The sequence below is a fragment of the Patiria miniata genome, unplaced genomic scaffold, assembly GCF_015706575.1.
Source record: "Patiria miniata isolate m_02_andy unplaced genomic scaffold, ASM1570657v1 HiC_scaffold_1, whole genome shotgun sequence".
In the NCBI taxonomy this organism is placed as follows: domain Eukaryota; kingdom Metazoa; phylum Echinodermata; class Asteroidea; order Valvatida; family Asterinidae; genus Patiria; species Patiria miniata.
Window position 1 is genome coordinate 2320431 of NW_024037047.1, and position 18516 is coordinate 2338946.

The 18516-nt window shown below is 40.5% G+C and overlaps 1 protein-coding gene across 3 annotated transcripts; it reads left to right on the forward strand.

Annotated features, from left to right (window-relative positions):
* The first annotated feature begins 31 nt into the window (after positions 1-31).
* Positions 32-16619, forward strand: LOC119737679 (calumenin-like). 3 transcript variants are annotated; one of them, XM_038212328.1, is made up of 6 exons: positions 32-507; positions 5408-5489; positions 6722-6833; positions 13856-14095; positions 14792-14994; positions 16234-16619. In XM_038212328.1, exons 1-6 carry the CDS (start codon positions 269-271, stop codon positions 16336-16338), a joined length of 981 nt encoding a protein of 326 aa, XP_038068256.1. In that variant the 5' UTR covers positions 32-268; the 3' UTR covers positions 16339-16619. The 3 variants fall into 3 exon arrangements, with proteins under 3 accessions (XP_038068256.1, XP_038068175.1, XP_038068343.1); XM_038212247.1 differs by lacking the exon at positions 6722-6833 and adding an exon at positions 7361-7472; XM_038212415.1 differs by lacking the exon at positions 6722-6833 and adding an exon at positions 11639-11741.
* The last annotated feature ends 1897 nt before the right edge of the window (positions 16620-18516 follow it).

Consider the following 18516-nt stretch of genomic DNA (forward strand, 5'->3'; position numbering starts at 1 on the left):
TGATTGGCCCACGGTAACCCCTGACCGGGGTCATGAAACATGACCTGTCAACTATCCACGTCTGCACGTCGGCGAGGTATAAATTCCAGAACCGCCTCTCGCGAAATCGTCAGTAAATTCATGCAATCTTCACTTGCTGTACTCACGTAACATTTTGCTTATTACATTTCTAAAAGGTGCAGGCATCTTTTAAGAGAATTAATAGCTGCAACTCAGGTTCCGTTTTGTATTTATTCACGCCATAACTTGCCGTAAACAGACTGAAAAAATGAAGTGTCTCGCATACGCATCTCTCGTGTGTTTGTTGCTGGTGGTGACTTTCGCCAAACCGGCTGAAAAGCAAGACGAAAACCAGAGCAAACGAGTGAAAGAAGTAAAGCTCAGCGACGAAGAACATTTTGAAGGGAAGGAACACAACGTTGACTACGATCACGATGCTTTTCTTGGAGAAGAGGAGGCGAAAACATTTCAGAATTTGAGTCCGGATGAGAGCAGAAAAAGGCTCGGGTAAGTCCGCTGTTCATGCTGTTTGACGCGTCAACGTGGCACTCGTACTCGTACTCGTAGTCGTGTACATTGTACTTTAAATTTAATAGCTCGAGTAACTCCAGCTTATAACAAGCTCATCACAGGAATTCACATGGAACGCTGGAGACATAACCACGGCGTGAGAGTGTGGTCGTAAGAGACCGTAAAAAAAGGCCTCCCCAAAATGGTCCATTTTCACCTCTATGTCGATCCCACCCCAGCTGCCCAGATTCCATGGCCATGAATGATTAGCCCATTAAATGTGGCCTATTTACTGGACTACCTCCGTAAACATAGGCCACACATCCAAATGTACAAAAACGTGTCGCACTTTGCCAAATTTTGATTTTCACATTTAGGCTTAATTGTAGGCCCCCTAGGTTTTTTTGGCTGTAGTGTAGAAGCATACTCACCCTCTTTATATGGTGGTGTACTCTAACGTGGCGCACTTCGACAACTCACTGGACATCCGTTCAAATTGCTTCAAAATCCAAGAGCCGATTCTGTTCAGACTTACACACGTTAGTGCCGGATTGAACACCCTCCAGAAAAACTATCTGTCATTCATTTTGGTTTAGTACAAATGACAAAAAAAATTCAGAGAGTACGACAGAATTGTCGAGAAGTTACTTACGCAAAACTATCGAACTGTCCCCTAACGTGGTGCACGCCGCTGATTGGCTGAAATGGTTTGGTACCATGCTACGGCGGCCTATGACGATCATTTGCCCTGACGACAATTTGCCGTGAAAAAAAAAGTTTCATTTTATTGCATTTTATGTTATGCAGGAAACAATATGGATCTTTAGGTGTTTACAAGTTAACAAACGGCTACAACATTAAAACAGTTGAAAAGTAAAGCAAATCTCTTGAACCTCGAAATCAGAAAATATAGCAATGCAAAAAGACATGACCCCTAAATAAAAAAATAAACATGGTCATTTCTGTTTTAGCCTCTGAAAAAGAACTTGCAACGTCAGGCCACATTGATTTTTAGAAAAAAATAAACAGTTACAAAAACGTACGCTCGTCCAATATTTAAAAAAAATAAAAATAAAAATATCCAGTAACTTGAATAAATGTTTTTTAAAAAGAAGTAGAGCCTACAATACCAACAAATGACAATACAGACAATTTAATACATGATTAAATATACAACTCTAGCTCAAGTTAAGAGAATAGAAAAATCAGCAGTTATGTTTCAATAATAAATTTATTTCTGACACGATATTTAAAAGGCATCCTAGACGTTTTAAATACATAACAATTTCAACAATATTCATATAATGTCAATTACCTCTACGTTTTGCATATCCGCTACATTTACTCGATTATAATATCTAATCAAAAGTGCACCCACACGGTACCGGTGATGCCAAGCCACATAAAAACTAGGCCTAATTGTATTCACTTTATATGTCTATTACAGGCTACCGTACATGACGTCATGACAACCGAGAGCAGACGACACTATTTTTACGTTCCGGTAAATTTCCAGTAAACTTCGGATTATTCTGCTTACTTTTCATTAATACTGATAACGTTGACGAATAATATTACTTTTTAATTAGTTTAATTGTTTTGGAATCTTGAATTAAAAGAAAACGTCTGCTTGTTACCTTTTTTTGGCCATTGTTTCTGGACGTCGACGGCATCTTGATACTTTTTGCTATGGGATCGTCTGGCTTTCTGTGTAACCTTTGACCTTCTACGCGCAATCGTGACGTCAGAAATTTGAATCTAGTATGTATATTTGCGAAGGATTGTGTGACCTTTATTGAGTGTTAATTGTAAGAAAAATGGATTGTTCATTTCGTCAAGAGAGGAGAAAAACCAAAGTGCGCCACGTTAGGGGGCGCGCCACGTTAGGGTACACCAACAATACTTTTACTTTTTAGGCTAATCAGAGAGTGCTGCCTTTTTCAGATGTCTATTTTTTGTGAAATTTCATGTTGAGATTTTGATACGCAAATGTGTTAAGTTAATTAGCATGATTAGGAAATGAAATGCATCACGTGATGATTACCAAAAAAAAATTGCGGGATGTATGTGGGTACCACACCGCTTTCAAGCGCCGCTACTGGTGGGTTCAATTTTCGTCTGGTGTGTTGTCGTGAAAAGCAGTCGTGGAAAGCAAGACAACGCACCAGACATGCCAGACGAAAATTGAAATGTTCTCCATTAAATGACCATGTCTCAGATTGTGACAGCAATCACTTGCTTGTCATGCTTCAGTGCTTCAGTCATGATGGTTGTTGGTAAGGAGTACATGTATGAAGTGCTAGTGCTTGCCCACTCAACATGCTCAATTTATCAGAGTAGAGACTAGTATTTTTGTGTAAGGTTCATCATAGTCCGAAAATTTGGGACTCTCAATACTGTGTATGAGAGTCCCAAAACTTAAGGTATCCATATCGTGCAAAAGTTTGTGCTGCATAATAAAACCAGTGTGAATCAAATGTGCAAGCTTCTTACTCACTACAGTTTCTTCAATAATCCCCGAAACTTTTGCCTCGCAAAGTTGCTGTTGTGAGCATTGCATCACCAAAAATTCAGCTTTTAAATCTAATTTTACAGAGAGTTATCGAAATCCAAACGTGAGACATCATGTTGATGTGTACTGCAATGCATTGTGCAAAAAGACTCCTCAGCTATAACATTTTCATCGTGTAGATAAAACAGCGCCCTCTTGTTGATCTGAGTAAATGCAAAATGTTTCATTTTTTAACAGAGGGCGCTATGTTCATTTGGCCATCGATTAAAAAAACAAGTAAGCTGCAAGGCTCTTCCTAGTACACCTACCCAGAATACATTGTGAATCACACACACATTTCCAGAGCATGGAGATTGACGTGGATGGTTTTTGAACTGCCAAAAACTTGCCTTAAAATTGGATTTAAGGTCTCAAATTTCGCAGGTGACATGCTTGCAACTATATCATTTTGATGTATGTGTTGTGTGAGCATTAATTAGCCTGATGGTGAGTAAAAAAACGTCAGTAGTAATTTTGCACGTTTTTATGCACTCGCGGTCCCAGTCTGGGTTCATCAGTGGTCATTGAATCCTACAAATTAAACCAAAGATCATGTTGTGAATGCAACACCACTCTTGTCACTTTTCATGCTTTTTGTTGACATGAGTTGGGTGGGAGCTTGTGGTAAAATTGAATAAAGGTTATTCGGCATGAACAAAAATTAGTATACATGTAACCAAATTTTAAATTTCTGATTTCTCCCAGCACAAATTAACATATTTTTTTTTAAGGAATGTGCAACTGGATGATTCAATCCGCTCACTTTTTAAGAGGCAACCTTTTGACCAGGGCCGAGATTTGCTCTCGCAAGAATGACACAAAACTGCCAATTATTAATGTGTGGACGTTTATATTCTATTTTTAAATGTTTTTTTTTCCAAATGAATTCATATATCAATTATCATTGCGTCAAAAATGCATTTGTAGCCCAATTGGGTGCTTTCCGGGATGCAGTGTTCCTTTAATAACCAAGAAAACTTAAATTTTGTATCTCTAAGTTGTCTAGTTATCCTGTTAATTTTCAGGCAAAATTTGCCGAGAGTTTGTCCTAAAATGACTCTTGATGAGGTCATGGGTCATCCACCTTTGACCTTCCAATTTCCCCTGTCATAACGAATATCGAATGGCAAAATGTCTAGATTTCAATTTCAGGAAACACTTTTAAGCATTCATGATTGTTAGCAACATCCAAGCACATGCTTCCCTCATGCTGGCCGTTTATATATCTACATGAGTCAAGCCTAACCCTAACCCCCTAGGCCCTTGTTGCTTACAACCATCCTCAATCCTCCAAAATCCTCCAAAATTTTTCAACTCCGCCTAAATTTTTCAAAATTGTCAGACAGTCCTGCCTCAAAATGCATTCATCCTCAATCCTCCAAAATCCTCCTCATCCCAAAACTTTGCACTCATGTTTAAATGAAGGATAACCAACGCCAAATCCTTCAAAATCATCAGACAGTCCTGCCTCAAAATGCATTCATCCTCAATCCTCCAAAATCCTCTTGTGCTTCATTCACCATTCATCCTCAATCCTCCAAAATCCTCATGTGCTTCAATCACCATTCATCCTTTATCCTCCAGAATCCTCATTTGATTCAATCACCATTCATCCTCAATCCTCTAGAATCCTCCAAAACCGCCAGGAGGATTTTGGAGGAGTGAGGTGGGTTAGGGCTCCTAGTTGGTCAGGACGGCTTGGCCGACCCCGAAATACATGTACCTGGGTGGCCGACCATGCTCCGTCAGCCCCTGACCTGTGGCGCACCTCGACTGACCAGTTGGTGTGGGTAGCCCAACTTCTCGTAGCTTGATTTGGAGACTGAGCATGATGATGATTGACGTGTGGCTCACAAAATGGAGGAAGTCCAGTGTTCGACATGTTCAAACCATGGGGCTAGATCAGTGTTTCCCCTGGCTAATGAACTGAGCGAGGTGGTAACAATTCAAGCTGATGATTGAAACAAAATTTACGCAGTCTGCAAACTGAAAGGAATGCAGCGCTCACAAAAATGCGCGATGATTCCAAAAACACATCGAAATTGTGAGTTCTTGATACATGGAGGTAAAGGAAAACGCTCATATGTTACACAAAACGAAAAATTTTCAATTGATATTTCCTTTTTTGCCAATCTTCACAGCGAGGTGGTGATATTGGCAAAAATTGAGCGAGGTGGTCAGTGAAAGTAGCGAGGTGGGCCACCTAACGTTTGAATGGGCAGGGGAAACACTGGGCTAGATAGTCAACTGATCAACTGTGTTTTAAGATATTTTTTTTGAGGGAGGATTTGGTTTTCATGGTTTTCCATGGTGTATATTATGTCCCTTATTTTTACTTTTTTTCAGAATGATTGTAGACAAAATTGATGAAGATAAAGACGGCTTTGTCACTGAGGATGAATTGAAGAAATGGATCGAACACCAACAGGTAGGTTGTAAGCATTTGTAGGCATGTGCCAGTAGAAGCTTTTGTTCTCTCTATTTTATGCAGCAAAAAAAAATGAAAGAACAATGAAATTACATGATATCATATTGCCACATTTGGATTTTATGAGCGTGAAGTCGCAGCGTCCCAACTAAAGTTGGCCTGGCCCAATTGCAGCACTATACACTGTACATACACATTGTAGTTCGGATGGTCCCAGCTACCTTGTTAACATGGTTCAATTGTTTTTCCACTTTGGAATTGTTTGCTAGAACATTGGAAAGATTTAACTTAGGTTAACCAGTAAATTCTTTCTTTTTTGTCAAAACAAAATTGAAATTTTCTTTCTGACTTTGATTTTAGAAGAATTCAATTCATTGTTTCATCTGATATACAATGTAGTACTTACTTTATGTAAAGGTAGAGTATATCATTTGCAGCTATCCAAAAAGTAACTGATCAAATTATTGTTAAAAATCTTACTTGGTTTAAACTTAAAGATAGTAATGGCACTAAACTCCCTGTGAAACTATTCCTTCTGGCATGCTGTCATATTGAAGAAAACAATAAATGAAGGTCGTTTCCAAAGATGAGTCAAGTGACGCATTTTTGGAAGTTTCCGTTTGTAGTTGGTTTGTAATTTGGCAAATCCGTGAATGGGTGCGCGCAAGCGTTGACACGACGCACGCACGCACGGTTGCTATTTAGTCGTCAGTTAAGTGCGTAACATCGCATACAAATGTGCAATCAGCTGAATGACAATTGTTCTGGATGCTGATTTCGGGCGCAATTCAAATTCTGACTCGGCAACTTTTGAATTGAAATTTAGATCCTAGAATTTTCGGAATATACAACATTCGCAGAGCTAAAACTTCCTCAGGTTAATTGTTATCAAATCACCCGTCTTTAGTTTTTGAGCACTTTTGTTGCTTCAAACGAAAAACATATACATGTATGCGCAAATGACAAATGATCTACTCAACCGATTACTTCAAATATTCTGTTGGGTCATACATTGTAACTGTCAACTTTGAGCGAATGATAATATTTTGTATACATTTATGTGTTGGAAATTGTTGATAGTTTTGGCAACAGTCACACAGTTGTCTCATTACGTGTAGCTTTGTTCCTCTTTTTCTATTCTCTTATTGTTGCTCTTTTCATCAACAATTTTTGCCAGCATTTGCACTTTGTTTTTGTTTTTCCTTCCCCTACAATGTGCAATTCCATTGCAGCATAAGTACGACTATGACGATTCGGCAATGCATTGGAAAAATCGTAACCCAGACCTCGACGACAAAATGTCGTGGGAGGAGTACAATGCGACGACCTATAGTAACCTGGCCGGTGAGGCTTTGTTTTTTAGACTCGGCGTACCATCCCCCTTCTGGTGCTTAGGGTGGTTGGCATGAATTACATTGTAGACATAGAGGGCGCTCTCTGTTTGTGATTCGCTCGTACATGTACCGGTACTGCCCTATCCATGGGCACAACTGAGTTAAATCAATGCAAAATAGTTTTTGAACATGTTGAATGGATTTTGTCCGACTGGTGAACTTTGGTTGAAAACTTTACGTTTTACGTGCATTCCCATGTTAAATAGGCATTGATTTCATACAAAGTATACTCAAAATGCTTTTCAAAGTCTCTGTATATAAATGTACCTTCACCAAATTTTATGAGAGATTAGCAGTCACCAGTGCCATTGGATTGTGCAGTAGTGGGTACCAGCGAATGTCCATCATTGGGGGTCATAACTAGGATTTTAAACAACTTAACCTAGTACATTATTTATTATTCTCTCACCACAATCATGATGATTTGGCTCCAAAAAAATGGCCCTATAAATGCTCCATTTACGCCACTATATACAGGAGCAGTACTTTTTCGACGATGCTGGTGCCCTCTGGAAAAGCCACAACCCCGATCTCAACGGCCAAATGACCTGGGATGAGTACAATTCCACCACCTACAGCAGTTTACCTGGTGAGGGCGTTGCCACGTGCAACCACCATCAAATGACTGCTGGTGTTGGCATTAGTACTGACAACAGAGGGAGCCCTTTATGTTTACGTCCCTTACTAATCGTTTTCCGGTAGTGATGCAACTAATCTTGTAGGGTTTCACCAGCATCCCAGTTTTCCGAAAGCTTTTTGATGTTTCTTTTAGATTAACTGTAGAACACACAGCGCCTAACTTTCTTTGGGATTCATTCTTATTTTCTAGTTGTTTAGTTTATTGTATGTTTTGATAAATTCACCAAAAATATGTAGATTTTTTTTCTTAAATTAATGAGTCATTTCTATTTAACATTGGTGTCTTCTGTCCAAAAGTTGACTTTTTCTTTTGTGGGATAAAGGTACTAGTATGTACGTGGGGAGTAAGTGACAAAAATAGTGTTTTTTTAAACCCAGGTTGCCATGGTAACAGGCCTTATTTGGTTTGCCATTTTCAGTAAATTTTAGGCCTGCAAAGTTCACAATTGTTTGCACTCTTTGTAAGGGCCACCCAGATGAGTAGCAAAACAAGGAAAAAAGCGCATGTGAACTATTTTCACCACAAAGCATCACCATCAAAAAAAGGGGGGAAAAACGGTAGGCCTGCATGTGCTTTCAATCCCCCCCCCCCCAAAAAAACCCCAAAAACAAATAACTGTGGAATAATGAAGTAATCTTAAGCTTTTTTAAAATTCTGGGAGGGGCAGCTCTTGTGTAACTTTAGAGATTGCTGTCAAGCTGTAAAGATCGTCTTGGAATGGCGCTCGTTCTTTAGGAAAGAGTTAACACTAACCCTTGGGGAGTAAGTTGAGAAACAAAAATTGGGTTTGTAAATAGAGGGCGACATCATTTATTAGTAGTGACAGTAGATTAGTTTAGTACACACTGCCGTGTTGCTGTACATGTATGCTGCTGTATTGTCCACCACACTTGCTAATAATTATCACACGTTTGATCATCACTTGGGCTGTCATCCCAAATTGGTCTGCTTACCCATCATTGCTCTAATCCATGCCAACCACCTGCTTAAGCAACACCCTGACACCTGCATTCTTAATTGGACAGCCTGTTGCATTTGGGCCCCTAACAGGTTTGCCTGTCTGCCCCTGCAAAGTGCAGTCGGTCATTTAACGCTCTCTAAAATTATGAAACTTTATTTTTTTTCAAAAACAAATTCCAAAGACTTGAAATCTGGCATAATTTGCAACTGGACTGGACTGCATCCCCGTCATCTTCACTCTGGTGTCTTTCTTTCACAGTGTGTGGGTAGGCTGTTTGCCTTTCTGTTTACGCTGGTCTGTTTGTTTCATGGACATACCTGTCCCATTGTCTGTCACCAAGCCATTTATTTATTTATTTATTTATTAATTCTGGGGGAAGTGTTGAATGTTTACTCAAGACGCTGAAACTTCATAGCTGTGAGTGGAGATCATTTCCTAATGCTTTACAAACAAATATTTCCTTTTTTGGATAAAAGTCAACTACAAATTTACTACCGGTATCTGAAAAGAAAAAAATGAGTGGTATACATAAATGTAACTGTCTCACAATATCTTCCCAAACCTTACCTTAGGCCAAAAAAAAATAGTTCTGCTTCCGATTACATGCCTTTCAAAAATAGGGTCGGTCGGTCGAATTTTCTTTTTTTTTTTGGCCAATTTTTTTATGCAGATTGAATGGGGTATTCAATTATATGCGAAGTTTTAGCCTGAACTTTTTCCATTGCACTACGAAAGCTATACATGTACACGAAAAGGCAACAAAAAGTGAATAAAACTTACCCTTTAATTATTGTCAATATATTTACGTTCGATAAATTTCAAAAAATAATGGAAAATTCAGGTCGTTCGCACCATATGGACAACGCTAGTCAAGATGCGGGGAGCTGCCTAAAACTCCGAGGTGTGTGATGCGTGCACGTGTGGCGAGTGGCCCACCATGGGCCGACAGACCTGTTTTTACGGTCAAAAATTTTGGGAAACACGCGGCATGTATCACTCCAAATACGAGTAGTGCGATCTCAAAATGAACTCTTGAACACAGAAATTACATACACAGACAAGCTAGATCAATTCTGTAAATTAACTTGCAAAAATGCTCTTTCTCCATCGGTGTTTTCTTGGCATTTTTACGATGTCGAATCCGACCAGTTGACAGTGACCTGCACTGCACTGCTAGCTAGCGGGCTATCGGTCGCATAGCTATGGACTGGTTACCGCATATTTTCATCATGTCTTCTAAATTGGCCCCTGCGCGGCGCGGCAGGAACCAGTCGTCGCCACGTGATTATAGTCACCGCGACATCGAATTGCGAAGTAGTTATATCGCGAAGCGAATTTGTAAAAATAACGGAGCTTTCTTTTGATAAAAAGCGAATGTAAGTAAGAAAACAAATAAATACAAGCATTTTTTGATGCAAACGGGTTGTTGAGAGGTATTTTGTGAAGACAGAAAAGACAACAAGATTTTATTTTTATTTATTCAATTTTTTTTTTGGAATTGCCAATTAAATTTTAGGGTCGCAGCCTAAAAATAGGGTCAGTCGGGTAACTGGAAGCAGAACTATTCTTTTTTTTGGCCTTACATGTGAAACGAGTGACAAGTGAGGCCCCCCCCCCCCCAAAAGTTAAACTTGTGACAAATTAAACAAGGGCCCCCCCCCAACAAAAATGTAAAACTAGTGACAAGTTTTAGCATGTCCCCCCCCCCCCCCCCCGCCAAAAAAATGTGCAACTTGTGACAAACAAGGCCCCCCCCCCCAACAAAAATGTAAAACTGGTGACAGGTTTTAGCAAGTACCCCCCAAAAAATGTGAAACTTGTGCCAACAAGCCCACCCCCCCCCCAAAAAAAATATGTGAAACTAGTGACAAGTTTTAGCAAGTACCCCCCCCCAAAAAAATGTGCAACTTGTGACAAACAAGGCACCCCCCCAAAAAAATGTGAAATTAGTGACAAATTTTAGCAAGTGAACCCCCCCCTAAAAAAAACACAAAAAACCCAAAAAAGTGTGCAACTTTTAAAAATAAGGGCCCCCCAAACAAAAGAAAACTTGAAAATTGGGAAAAAAACAAGGAAACCCCCCCCCCCCTTAAAAAAAAAACAACATTATTTTGGATTTCTTACTATTTGGAAAATTGTTGATCCATAGCATTTGATCTCATACATTGTAGTCCCTTAGAAAAATCTGCACACATAACTCCGTGTATGCACATGGAATGGGGCTTTGTGGGGACTTTTCACAGCTCCAGTTGGAGGAACAGTCGAACAGACCGCCTGCGTATACTGGCATGCGCACGTATGGCATGCGCACGTATGGCGTGCGCACGTATGGCGTGAAAAATGCAGAACTGCTTCTGAATCAACATAAGTCCCTGAGCGTCAGGCGCCATACTCAAGCGTTTGAATGTCCCTCCCTTTGGTCCTTCCCAACTCTCCTTGTTAAAGCTATAGTCCATCATTTGCAGCTATCCGAAAAGTAGCTGGCGTAATTATTGTTGAAAAACATACTTGGTTGAAAGATAGTAAGGGGACTAAACTCCCTGTGAATTATTCTTTCTGGGAAGCTGTCGTTTTGAAGTAATCAACGAAAGAAGGCCTTTCCAACGGTGCGTCTTAAGACGCACCGTTGGAAATTTCCGTTAGTAATTCGTTTTTTGTATTCGGCAAAGCGCGCGCCAGCGTTGACACGACGCACACGCGCGCGCAGTTGCTATAATTCGTCGGATCAGTGCGCCACATCGCGTACACATGTAGCTGCAATCGGCTCTGTGAGAACGTGTCTTGGGCGCTGAATTCAGGCCCAATTCAAAACATGATTCAGCAACTTTTGATTTGAAATCGAGATCCTAGAATGCTTTTTATCTTGAAATATACAGCTGAAGCTGAGCTGAAACTTCATCAGGTTAGTTGTTCAGTACCCTTCTTTAGATTTTGAGCACTTTTGTTGCTTCAAACGAACAAAATGCACAAATTACAAATGATGGACTATGTCTTTAAACAAAGATGAGGAGCACGAAAACACAGAATCAATAGCGTGTAGAAAAACAACCAAAAAAAATCTCAGGGGATTTTCTATGCATGAGCACTTGTTCTCCTGTATCATCCAGACTTCTTGTGAGAGAATGATTGCTGTTAATATGGTTTGAACTCGCAGAGTCAGTACCTAGAAGAGCACACTCAACAGACATGGGCGTCAAACAAGTTTCAAACAACCATTGAGTGGGACGAGTATCTTCAAAGTACATTCGGAGAAGTTGGTGAGGGATTGCAATAAACATGTTTTAAGAAAAGTTGTTATTAAAAAGTGGCCTGACGAGTCCACGTCCCCTCGATTCGGTATTGACCAATCCTGCCTGGCGATCAAACAGTGGGCATCAACCAATCAGATCGTGAATTTTGGTCAAGTGTTCATGACTTTTGGTCAGCCAACCGCAACGTCCATTTCTAAATGGGGGTTAATAATCTTGTTGACATTCACGATAGCCCGGTCAAGCTCGGTCACAAGCACTGTGAGAAATGCAATCGAAACTAAAGATGACCGGGAATATCGTTGGAGTCGGTCCAGTTTGCAGTGAAAGTATTCTCCCTGAGCCAGATGAAATCCTGCGTAAAACTTCAAGGTGATGTTTTTATTAAAGTGAAATATGTACAGTTGATAAAAATTCAACTGAGTTTTATAAAGTGTATTAGTGTCACCATTGCTATCAAACACTGACAAAATAAAGTGTGTCCAGGTGTCTCTGCACTCCCTTCCCTTGCATGCCACCCCCCCCCCCCCAAATGAAAAGAAACTCCCATGCATGATAAATACCTACTTGAGCTTTTGAACGTGCTACTCATTAAAGAGGTTGTGGAATGCTCGAAGACATTTCCGTCATTTTTTGGGTATATGTAGCCTAAGGTGTGATGAAATAAAAACGACTATTGTTTCTGTCATGAAATGAGTACAAAGGGTACTTTTGAGAGCTGTTTTCCAGGTCCTGTTTCGACCCGAACGTGCAATTTGTGTAAAAGCCGTCGTTGCGGGCAGCAAACAAAACACAGTAAATCGTGACGTAATAAACAGGACTCGTTTATGCTACTCTCTGCATCGGGAGTCCAGTTTATTACATCACGATTTACTGTGTTTTGTTTGCTGCACGCAACGACGACTTTCACACAAATTGCACGTTCGGGTCGAAACAGGCATGACAGGACTTGAAAAACAGCTCTCAAAAGTACCTTTTGTACTCATTTTATGACAGAAACAATAGTCGTTTTTATTTCATCACACCTTAGGCTACATATACCCGAAAAATGAGGGAAATGTCTTAGAGCATTCCACAACCTCTTTAACAGTACTTGAAAAGTACCGCTACCCGGTATGTACTGAAAAAAAGTGACCTGCTAATAACAGCTATAGGATACAATGTAGGCATGTACTGCGTGCACACAATTAATAAGTGTACAGTGTAGACCTACATGTAACCCAATTTTAAATTCAAACTTAAATTTATGTAAGCCAACTGTACAATTATTTTATTTTATTTTTTTACTACTAATCTGTGAATATTGTCAAGGATATGCATCACTACAAATTTCCGGGATCCTGTTTTAAACCTTTATATGAAATGTGAGATGATTGAATTTCATGTACAAAAAAAATGTATCTATTTTTTCGAAACTCGGTATACTGCTGCTCTGTAGGGGAAAAAATCCGATAATGAAAGATACAGAATGTGACCTTGACATCTTGGTCATGGGACAAAAGACGGGAACCCAGGAATTTCATAAGCAACTCCCCATTTGTATTCCCTTCTAAATACACTCTTTGTCAAGTGTATACATATACTAACAACTGTTTCTACCAATTCCAAAATCAAAATGCACCTTGAAACGTTTCAAAGTTTAAATAAATACAGGAAGTTCAAGCAGTTAAATGAACTTTCAGCGCGGTCAAAACAATTGCGCCAATTTTACTTCCCGTGATGCAGATGCAAGAGAGGGCTTGTGAGCTTGCGCATTCATAAAATGTTTTCCCCGACTCAGAATGGAATTGAGTTCGGCACGGCAGTGGCACAGCGTTTAGAGCAGTGCCGTGCCACTGCTGTTCGGAACGACGATAGCGCAGCAGCCCTGCCAAAGGATGGTGCCATGCGGAACTCAATATGCAAAGCCAAATGGTTCTAAAGGCCGTGCTATCACCGTGCCAAATTTTCAAAACAAGTCAAATTAATTGAGTTTGGCACGGCAGTAGCACGGCGTCTAGAACGTGCCTTATTATATAATTACAATTATAAAACAGCATACAGGCCTTGGGGTCAATCTGTCATTCATAGACTTAATCCCTTAATCCCACCTAATCCCTTGATCCCACCTTTTGCCCACCCAGAGGAGGAACTAGTCAAACTGCCCGAGAACGAACGCATGGATTTTGCCAAGATGGTGCGACGCGACAAGGCGCGATGGGCCAGCGCCGACGAGAACAAAGACGGCGTGCTGTCCCGGGAGGAGTTCACCGCCTTCCTCCATCCGGAGAACTATGACAGGATGCGGGAGGTCGTCGTGCTGGAAACCCTGGAAGACGTGGATAAAAATGGAGACGGGCAGATTTCCTTGGAGGAATACATCGGTGGGTTTCTGGGTACAGTTACCGTGGCGGTGGGAGATTGAAGTTTATACCAAACTAGTCATAAAGTGGGTTCGAGTCCCACCCTAGTGATTTCTGGATTTTTGTTTTCTCACCATCACTCAGCACAACACTGAGTGAGACAACGGTGTTTATAAAATACCTTGGCAAGGGGCAAACAGCCTAGGCTGACATCTTCCCACAAATCCTCCAAAATGTTCCAATTTGCAAAATCACGGGAAACTCACAGCTTTGTGTTTTGAAGTCATGTACATTTGAAGCTACATGTATTTTAAACCCTTCACAGATTTGAAAAAGGTGTCGCATGATTCCGAGGAAAGTCGGACAAATTGTTTTCAAAATGTACAATATACAGCTGATCAAATAACTGTTTTGTGACTAAACAGAAATCGTCCACAAACGTCCAAAATATATATTATTTAAAACATTGCGCAGCCAGCTGCACGTCAAATTTTGCATAATGGAGATTGGAGAGTAAGTTTATTGCGCAGGGCGCGCAGCAAATTGTTGCGTATATCCTATGCGCAGCGTACTTTAGGCACTGTTTCTTTAAATCAGCTGCTGATGTGTTGAGGAGCATTCGGGAGAGTTAATATGTTTTACTGATTCTTTCTTTCGTTCAACTTTGTGTTTGTACAAATGACATCTCATGATTGTTTACTTTTACGATTGCTATAGGCGATATGTACAGAGAGAACAATGATGGCGCCGAGGAGCCGGAATGGGTGAAGACTGAGCGCGAGCAGTTCTCCCAGTTCCGCGACAAGAATCACGACGGTTTCATGGACCTGCAAGAAGTAGGCGAGTGGATCCTACCGACGGAATACGACCACGTAGAAGCCGAGGCTAAACATCTCATATTTGACTCTGATAAAGATAAGGTGGGTTTTTAATGTCGGGAATTATTTTAACCGGTTCGCGTTGGAGGACGTGATAACACGCACTGGCTGTTTTTATACACAGGCACGGCTGACGGGTTACGACGTCAAGATTGCCTCGAACCACCTCCGGGTGACGTCTAAACACGCTAATCCCTCGTGCCTTTTGTACACACACACAGAGTCCGTGAAATCTGGAGGCGGATCATGTGTTGATCTTGGATTGGCCGTTGTGCATGGCCTATTGTTACAATTTACGCTCCAGTGAAACATATTAGGTTTCGGCAAGACATATATCATACAAATACTGTTGAAATTACCCTTGCGAATCAGTATTGTGGCCTTTGGCTGTATATCAGAAGTTGGCTGGAAAATTTGCTCACTGAAAACATCTTTGCACAAAGTTTACTCATTGACTTACTGTCATATATACTGAAACAACAATGAATCACCAAAAAAAAAAAAAAATCCAAAATTCTGGCAACTCCTGGTGCTGAAGCGGCTGTAACACTGAAATTTCGGAGTAATTGCAGAATACCCCGCCACTCGGAAATACACCCCTAAATTATCTGGCTACGAGGTTGGAATCACTGGAAAAGAATCAATTCAAGTCCATTGCCAGCTACGCGGATACTGAGTGGGGGTCCATTATTTGAGAACGAAGCAACACAAAAGGAATGGGAGTTGCTGGAAAAAATTCTAAGTCCAAACCAACCACCCTGTTGGCGGCTACGCGGATACGGAGTGGGAGTCCCCTTGAATATGCTTGAGAACAAAACAACACAAAAGGAATGGGAGTTGCTGAAAAAAATTCTAAGTCCAAACCAACCACTCTGTTGGCGGCTACGCGGTTACGAAGTGGGAGTGCAATGGAGCATGATGCATAGTACATACAAGTAGCGCTGAGAATGTTTATTGAGGTCAACCAACCCTGGCCTCGTAGCCGGCTACGAGGTGGATAGATCGAGTGGCGGGGTATTCTGCAATTGTGCCGAAATTTCTGCCACAAATAACGTCGCAGTTTTGCTCATGAATATGGAAATTTGCATTGGGCATAAAACCAACAACTCAAAGGCAGCGGAACACTCCTTGAAATGGCAATATGAAGATTAATAATAATTATTAATTTAAAATTCTATTTTTCATGCGCCCTTGAAAGTCATGGTTCCTGCTGGGGAACATCACGGCTCAACACTCCTTGACTTGACCCTCCTTCACTCTATTCTCTTGGTTTGCTTTCAGGACAAGAAGTTGACCAAACAGGAGATTATCGACAACTACGACCTGTTTGTTGGCAGCCAGGCTACCAACTATGGCGAGAGCCTGCAGAGACATGACGAGTTCTAAGCAGGGTAGCCTGTCTACCATACACCCACTTGCTGTTGGTAACTAATCACGTCGGTGCCAAACACATCCTGAAAAAGTACATGTCGGACCTAAGTCTTAGATAGTGGTAGTTTGTAGAAATAGTACATGAAGACAGGAGTTTTCTTTTTAGTGATCCACAGAATTCAGAGCAATAAACAACAAAGAGTGAGTTGATCAACCATAAATTGACACATTTTAAACACCATTATGGACTTTTTGTTGTTTTGCAACAGGTATAAGATTGTGGTGCTACGAATTATGCAACAGTGTTGTTTTGAGTGTGTATCATGAAGGGAGTAATAAAACATTCAAAGTGTAGAATTACAATTTTTTAGTTTGGAACGTTTGCTTTTAACAGTCATATATGTGACCTGTTCTGTCAAAAGCAGACGCTTCTGGGCAGAGGTTGAAATTGAGATAGGGCCAAAAAACGCTGTGGGGGTGATTTTTTTTCCGATTTTCAAATTTTTGCATATTTGTAATCCTGAACATGTCTAAAATATATTATAAAAGTTTGAAACCCTAATTTGAACTCTACATATACTATTTTTGATGATTTTGATAAGGTATATCAGTTAAAAGAAATAACTGTTTTGTGACGTTCGTGGCCATTTTCTTCGTTTTCTACTTTTCGACACAATGAACTTCAAAATAGCATAACTCTGCCCAGGAATGACCGGTTTCAAAAATTAAGCCACCAATTGAAAGGAAAAAGAACATATGTTAACAATATGTAAAGATATCATTTTCGACCTTATGCCCAGAAAAGTCTGATTTTGACAGAACAGGTCACATATTGCAAATGTACATGTAGCTTAGTTTAACTAGTAGTACAAAATTTATCTGTATTAACCTGGTTAGTATTGTTTTAAATAGTATTAACTTGTGCGCTTTGTAACATACATCATAGTAGTTTCCAGTCCGTTTTGTAAAATTCATTTTGTGAACTACTTGTATTAACAGCAAGCATATCGCATTTAACACGTTTAACAGCTCAATTTTTGTTCTCGTTTTTATACAGATGCTTGTATTGCCACTGATGCTTTTGTAAATTAAAACAATTCAAATTGACGACAAAACAAAGGAGTGAACTTGATTTTTTTTTTAGCGGTTTGGCTTGGATCAGTAAACCCGTTCCACTGTCTTCTGAAAACTTTTTGTTATTAAAACCCTCAACTTCCTGATGCAACCTCAATCCTGCAAAATCCTTGAACTGCCTCCATGTAAAAATTGCATACATCCTCAATCCTCCAAAAATCCTCAGTTACATGTGCATTTCTTGAATATGGTCCTTGGAGGGGTGACCACTGCCTCAATCCTGCAAAATCCTCCAGCAATCACTGTCAATATGTTGAGGCAGAGCCAGTGAAATCCTGGAGCAGTGTGGAGGATTTTAAGTACATCTGGCCTGAATGTATGCATGACTGAGCATAAACAACACAAAGTCCGGCCTAAGACCCTTGACACAGTGCATCCTCCAAAATCAGCCACACTTTTTTTGCCATATAGCCTCAATCCTGCAATATCCTCCATTTTGCAAAGAGGGTTTTGGAGGATTTGGGAAGGTTAGGGTCATTAATCTATACTATGAACATCCTAATTTTGCCCCTGTCTCACGCCATCTTGGATTTGAACAACCCCATCTTGGAAAAGTGCATCACTTTTGGTCGGGTGACTCCACATATTGTATCATCGGTAATGGATGGTCGAGCAGGTCGCCAGATTACGCAGATTATATGTCTCCTGAACAGCCGCGTTGCAACGTGTCTGATTGGCTGTTTCCAACGAGCCTCCCGGTTGTGGTCGGCCTGAACTGCTCAGTCTTCAATGGTTCCGCTTTAATGATCTCCTTGGTGATCACGGGTTTGCTCGAAACGTGGTACCAGTTACAATTAATTCACTACTACTTGACGGGTACCTCGCGGAGGGCAGGTCCATTTTGCACGCAAAGGATTCAGGAGACCATGCCCGATACCTTTCAGAACTGATGCCATTTATTTCCCCCCGAATTTCTTCTCGAAACCCACATATACTGCCGAGTAGAGAAAAGTAATTGTAGTAAAGTGTCTTGCCCTAGAACACAAACACCATTTTCCGAAGCACTTGGCAGTTATTATCCCTGTTCATCAGGCCATGAGTCACCAGTTTTCTGCAGCA

Coding starts and splice junctions, on each gene's coding strand:
- LOC119737679 (XM_038212328.1), top strand. CDS start 269: ATGAAGTGTCTCGCATACGCATCTCTCGTGTGTTTGTTGCTGGTGGTG. Junction 5,490..6,721: donor AATGGATCGAACACCAACAG/GTAGGTTGTAAG, acceptor ATTCCATTGCAG/CATAAGTACGACTATGACGA. Junction 14,096..14,791: donor TTCCTTGGAGGAATACATCG/GTGGGTTTCTGG, acceptor CGATTGCTATAG/GCGATATGTACAGAGAGAAC.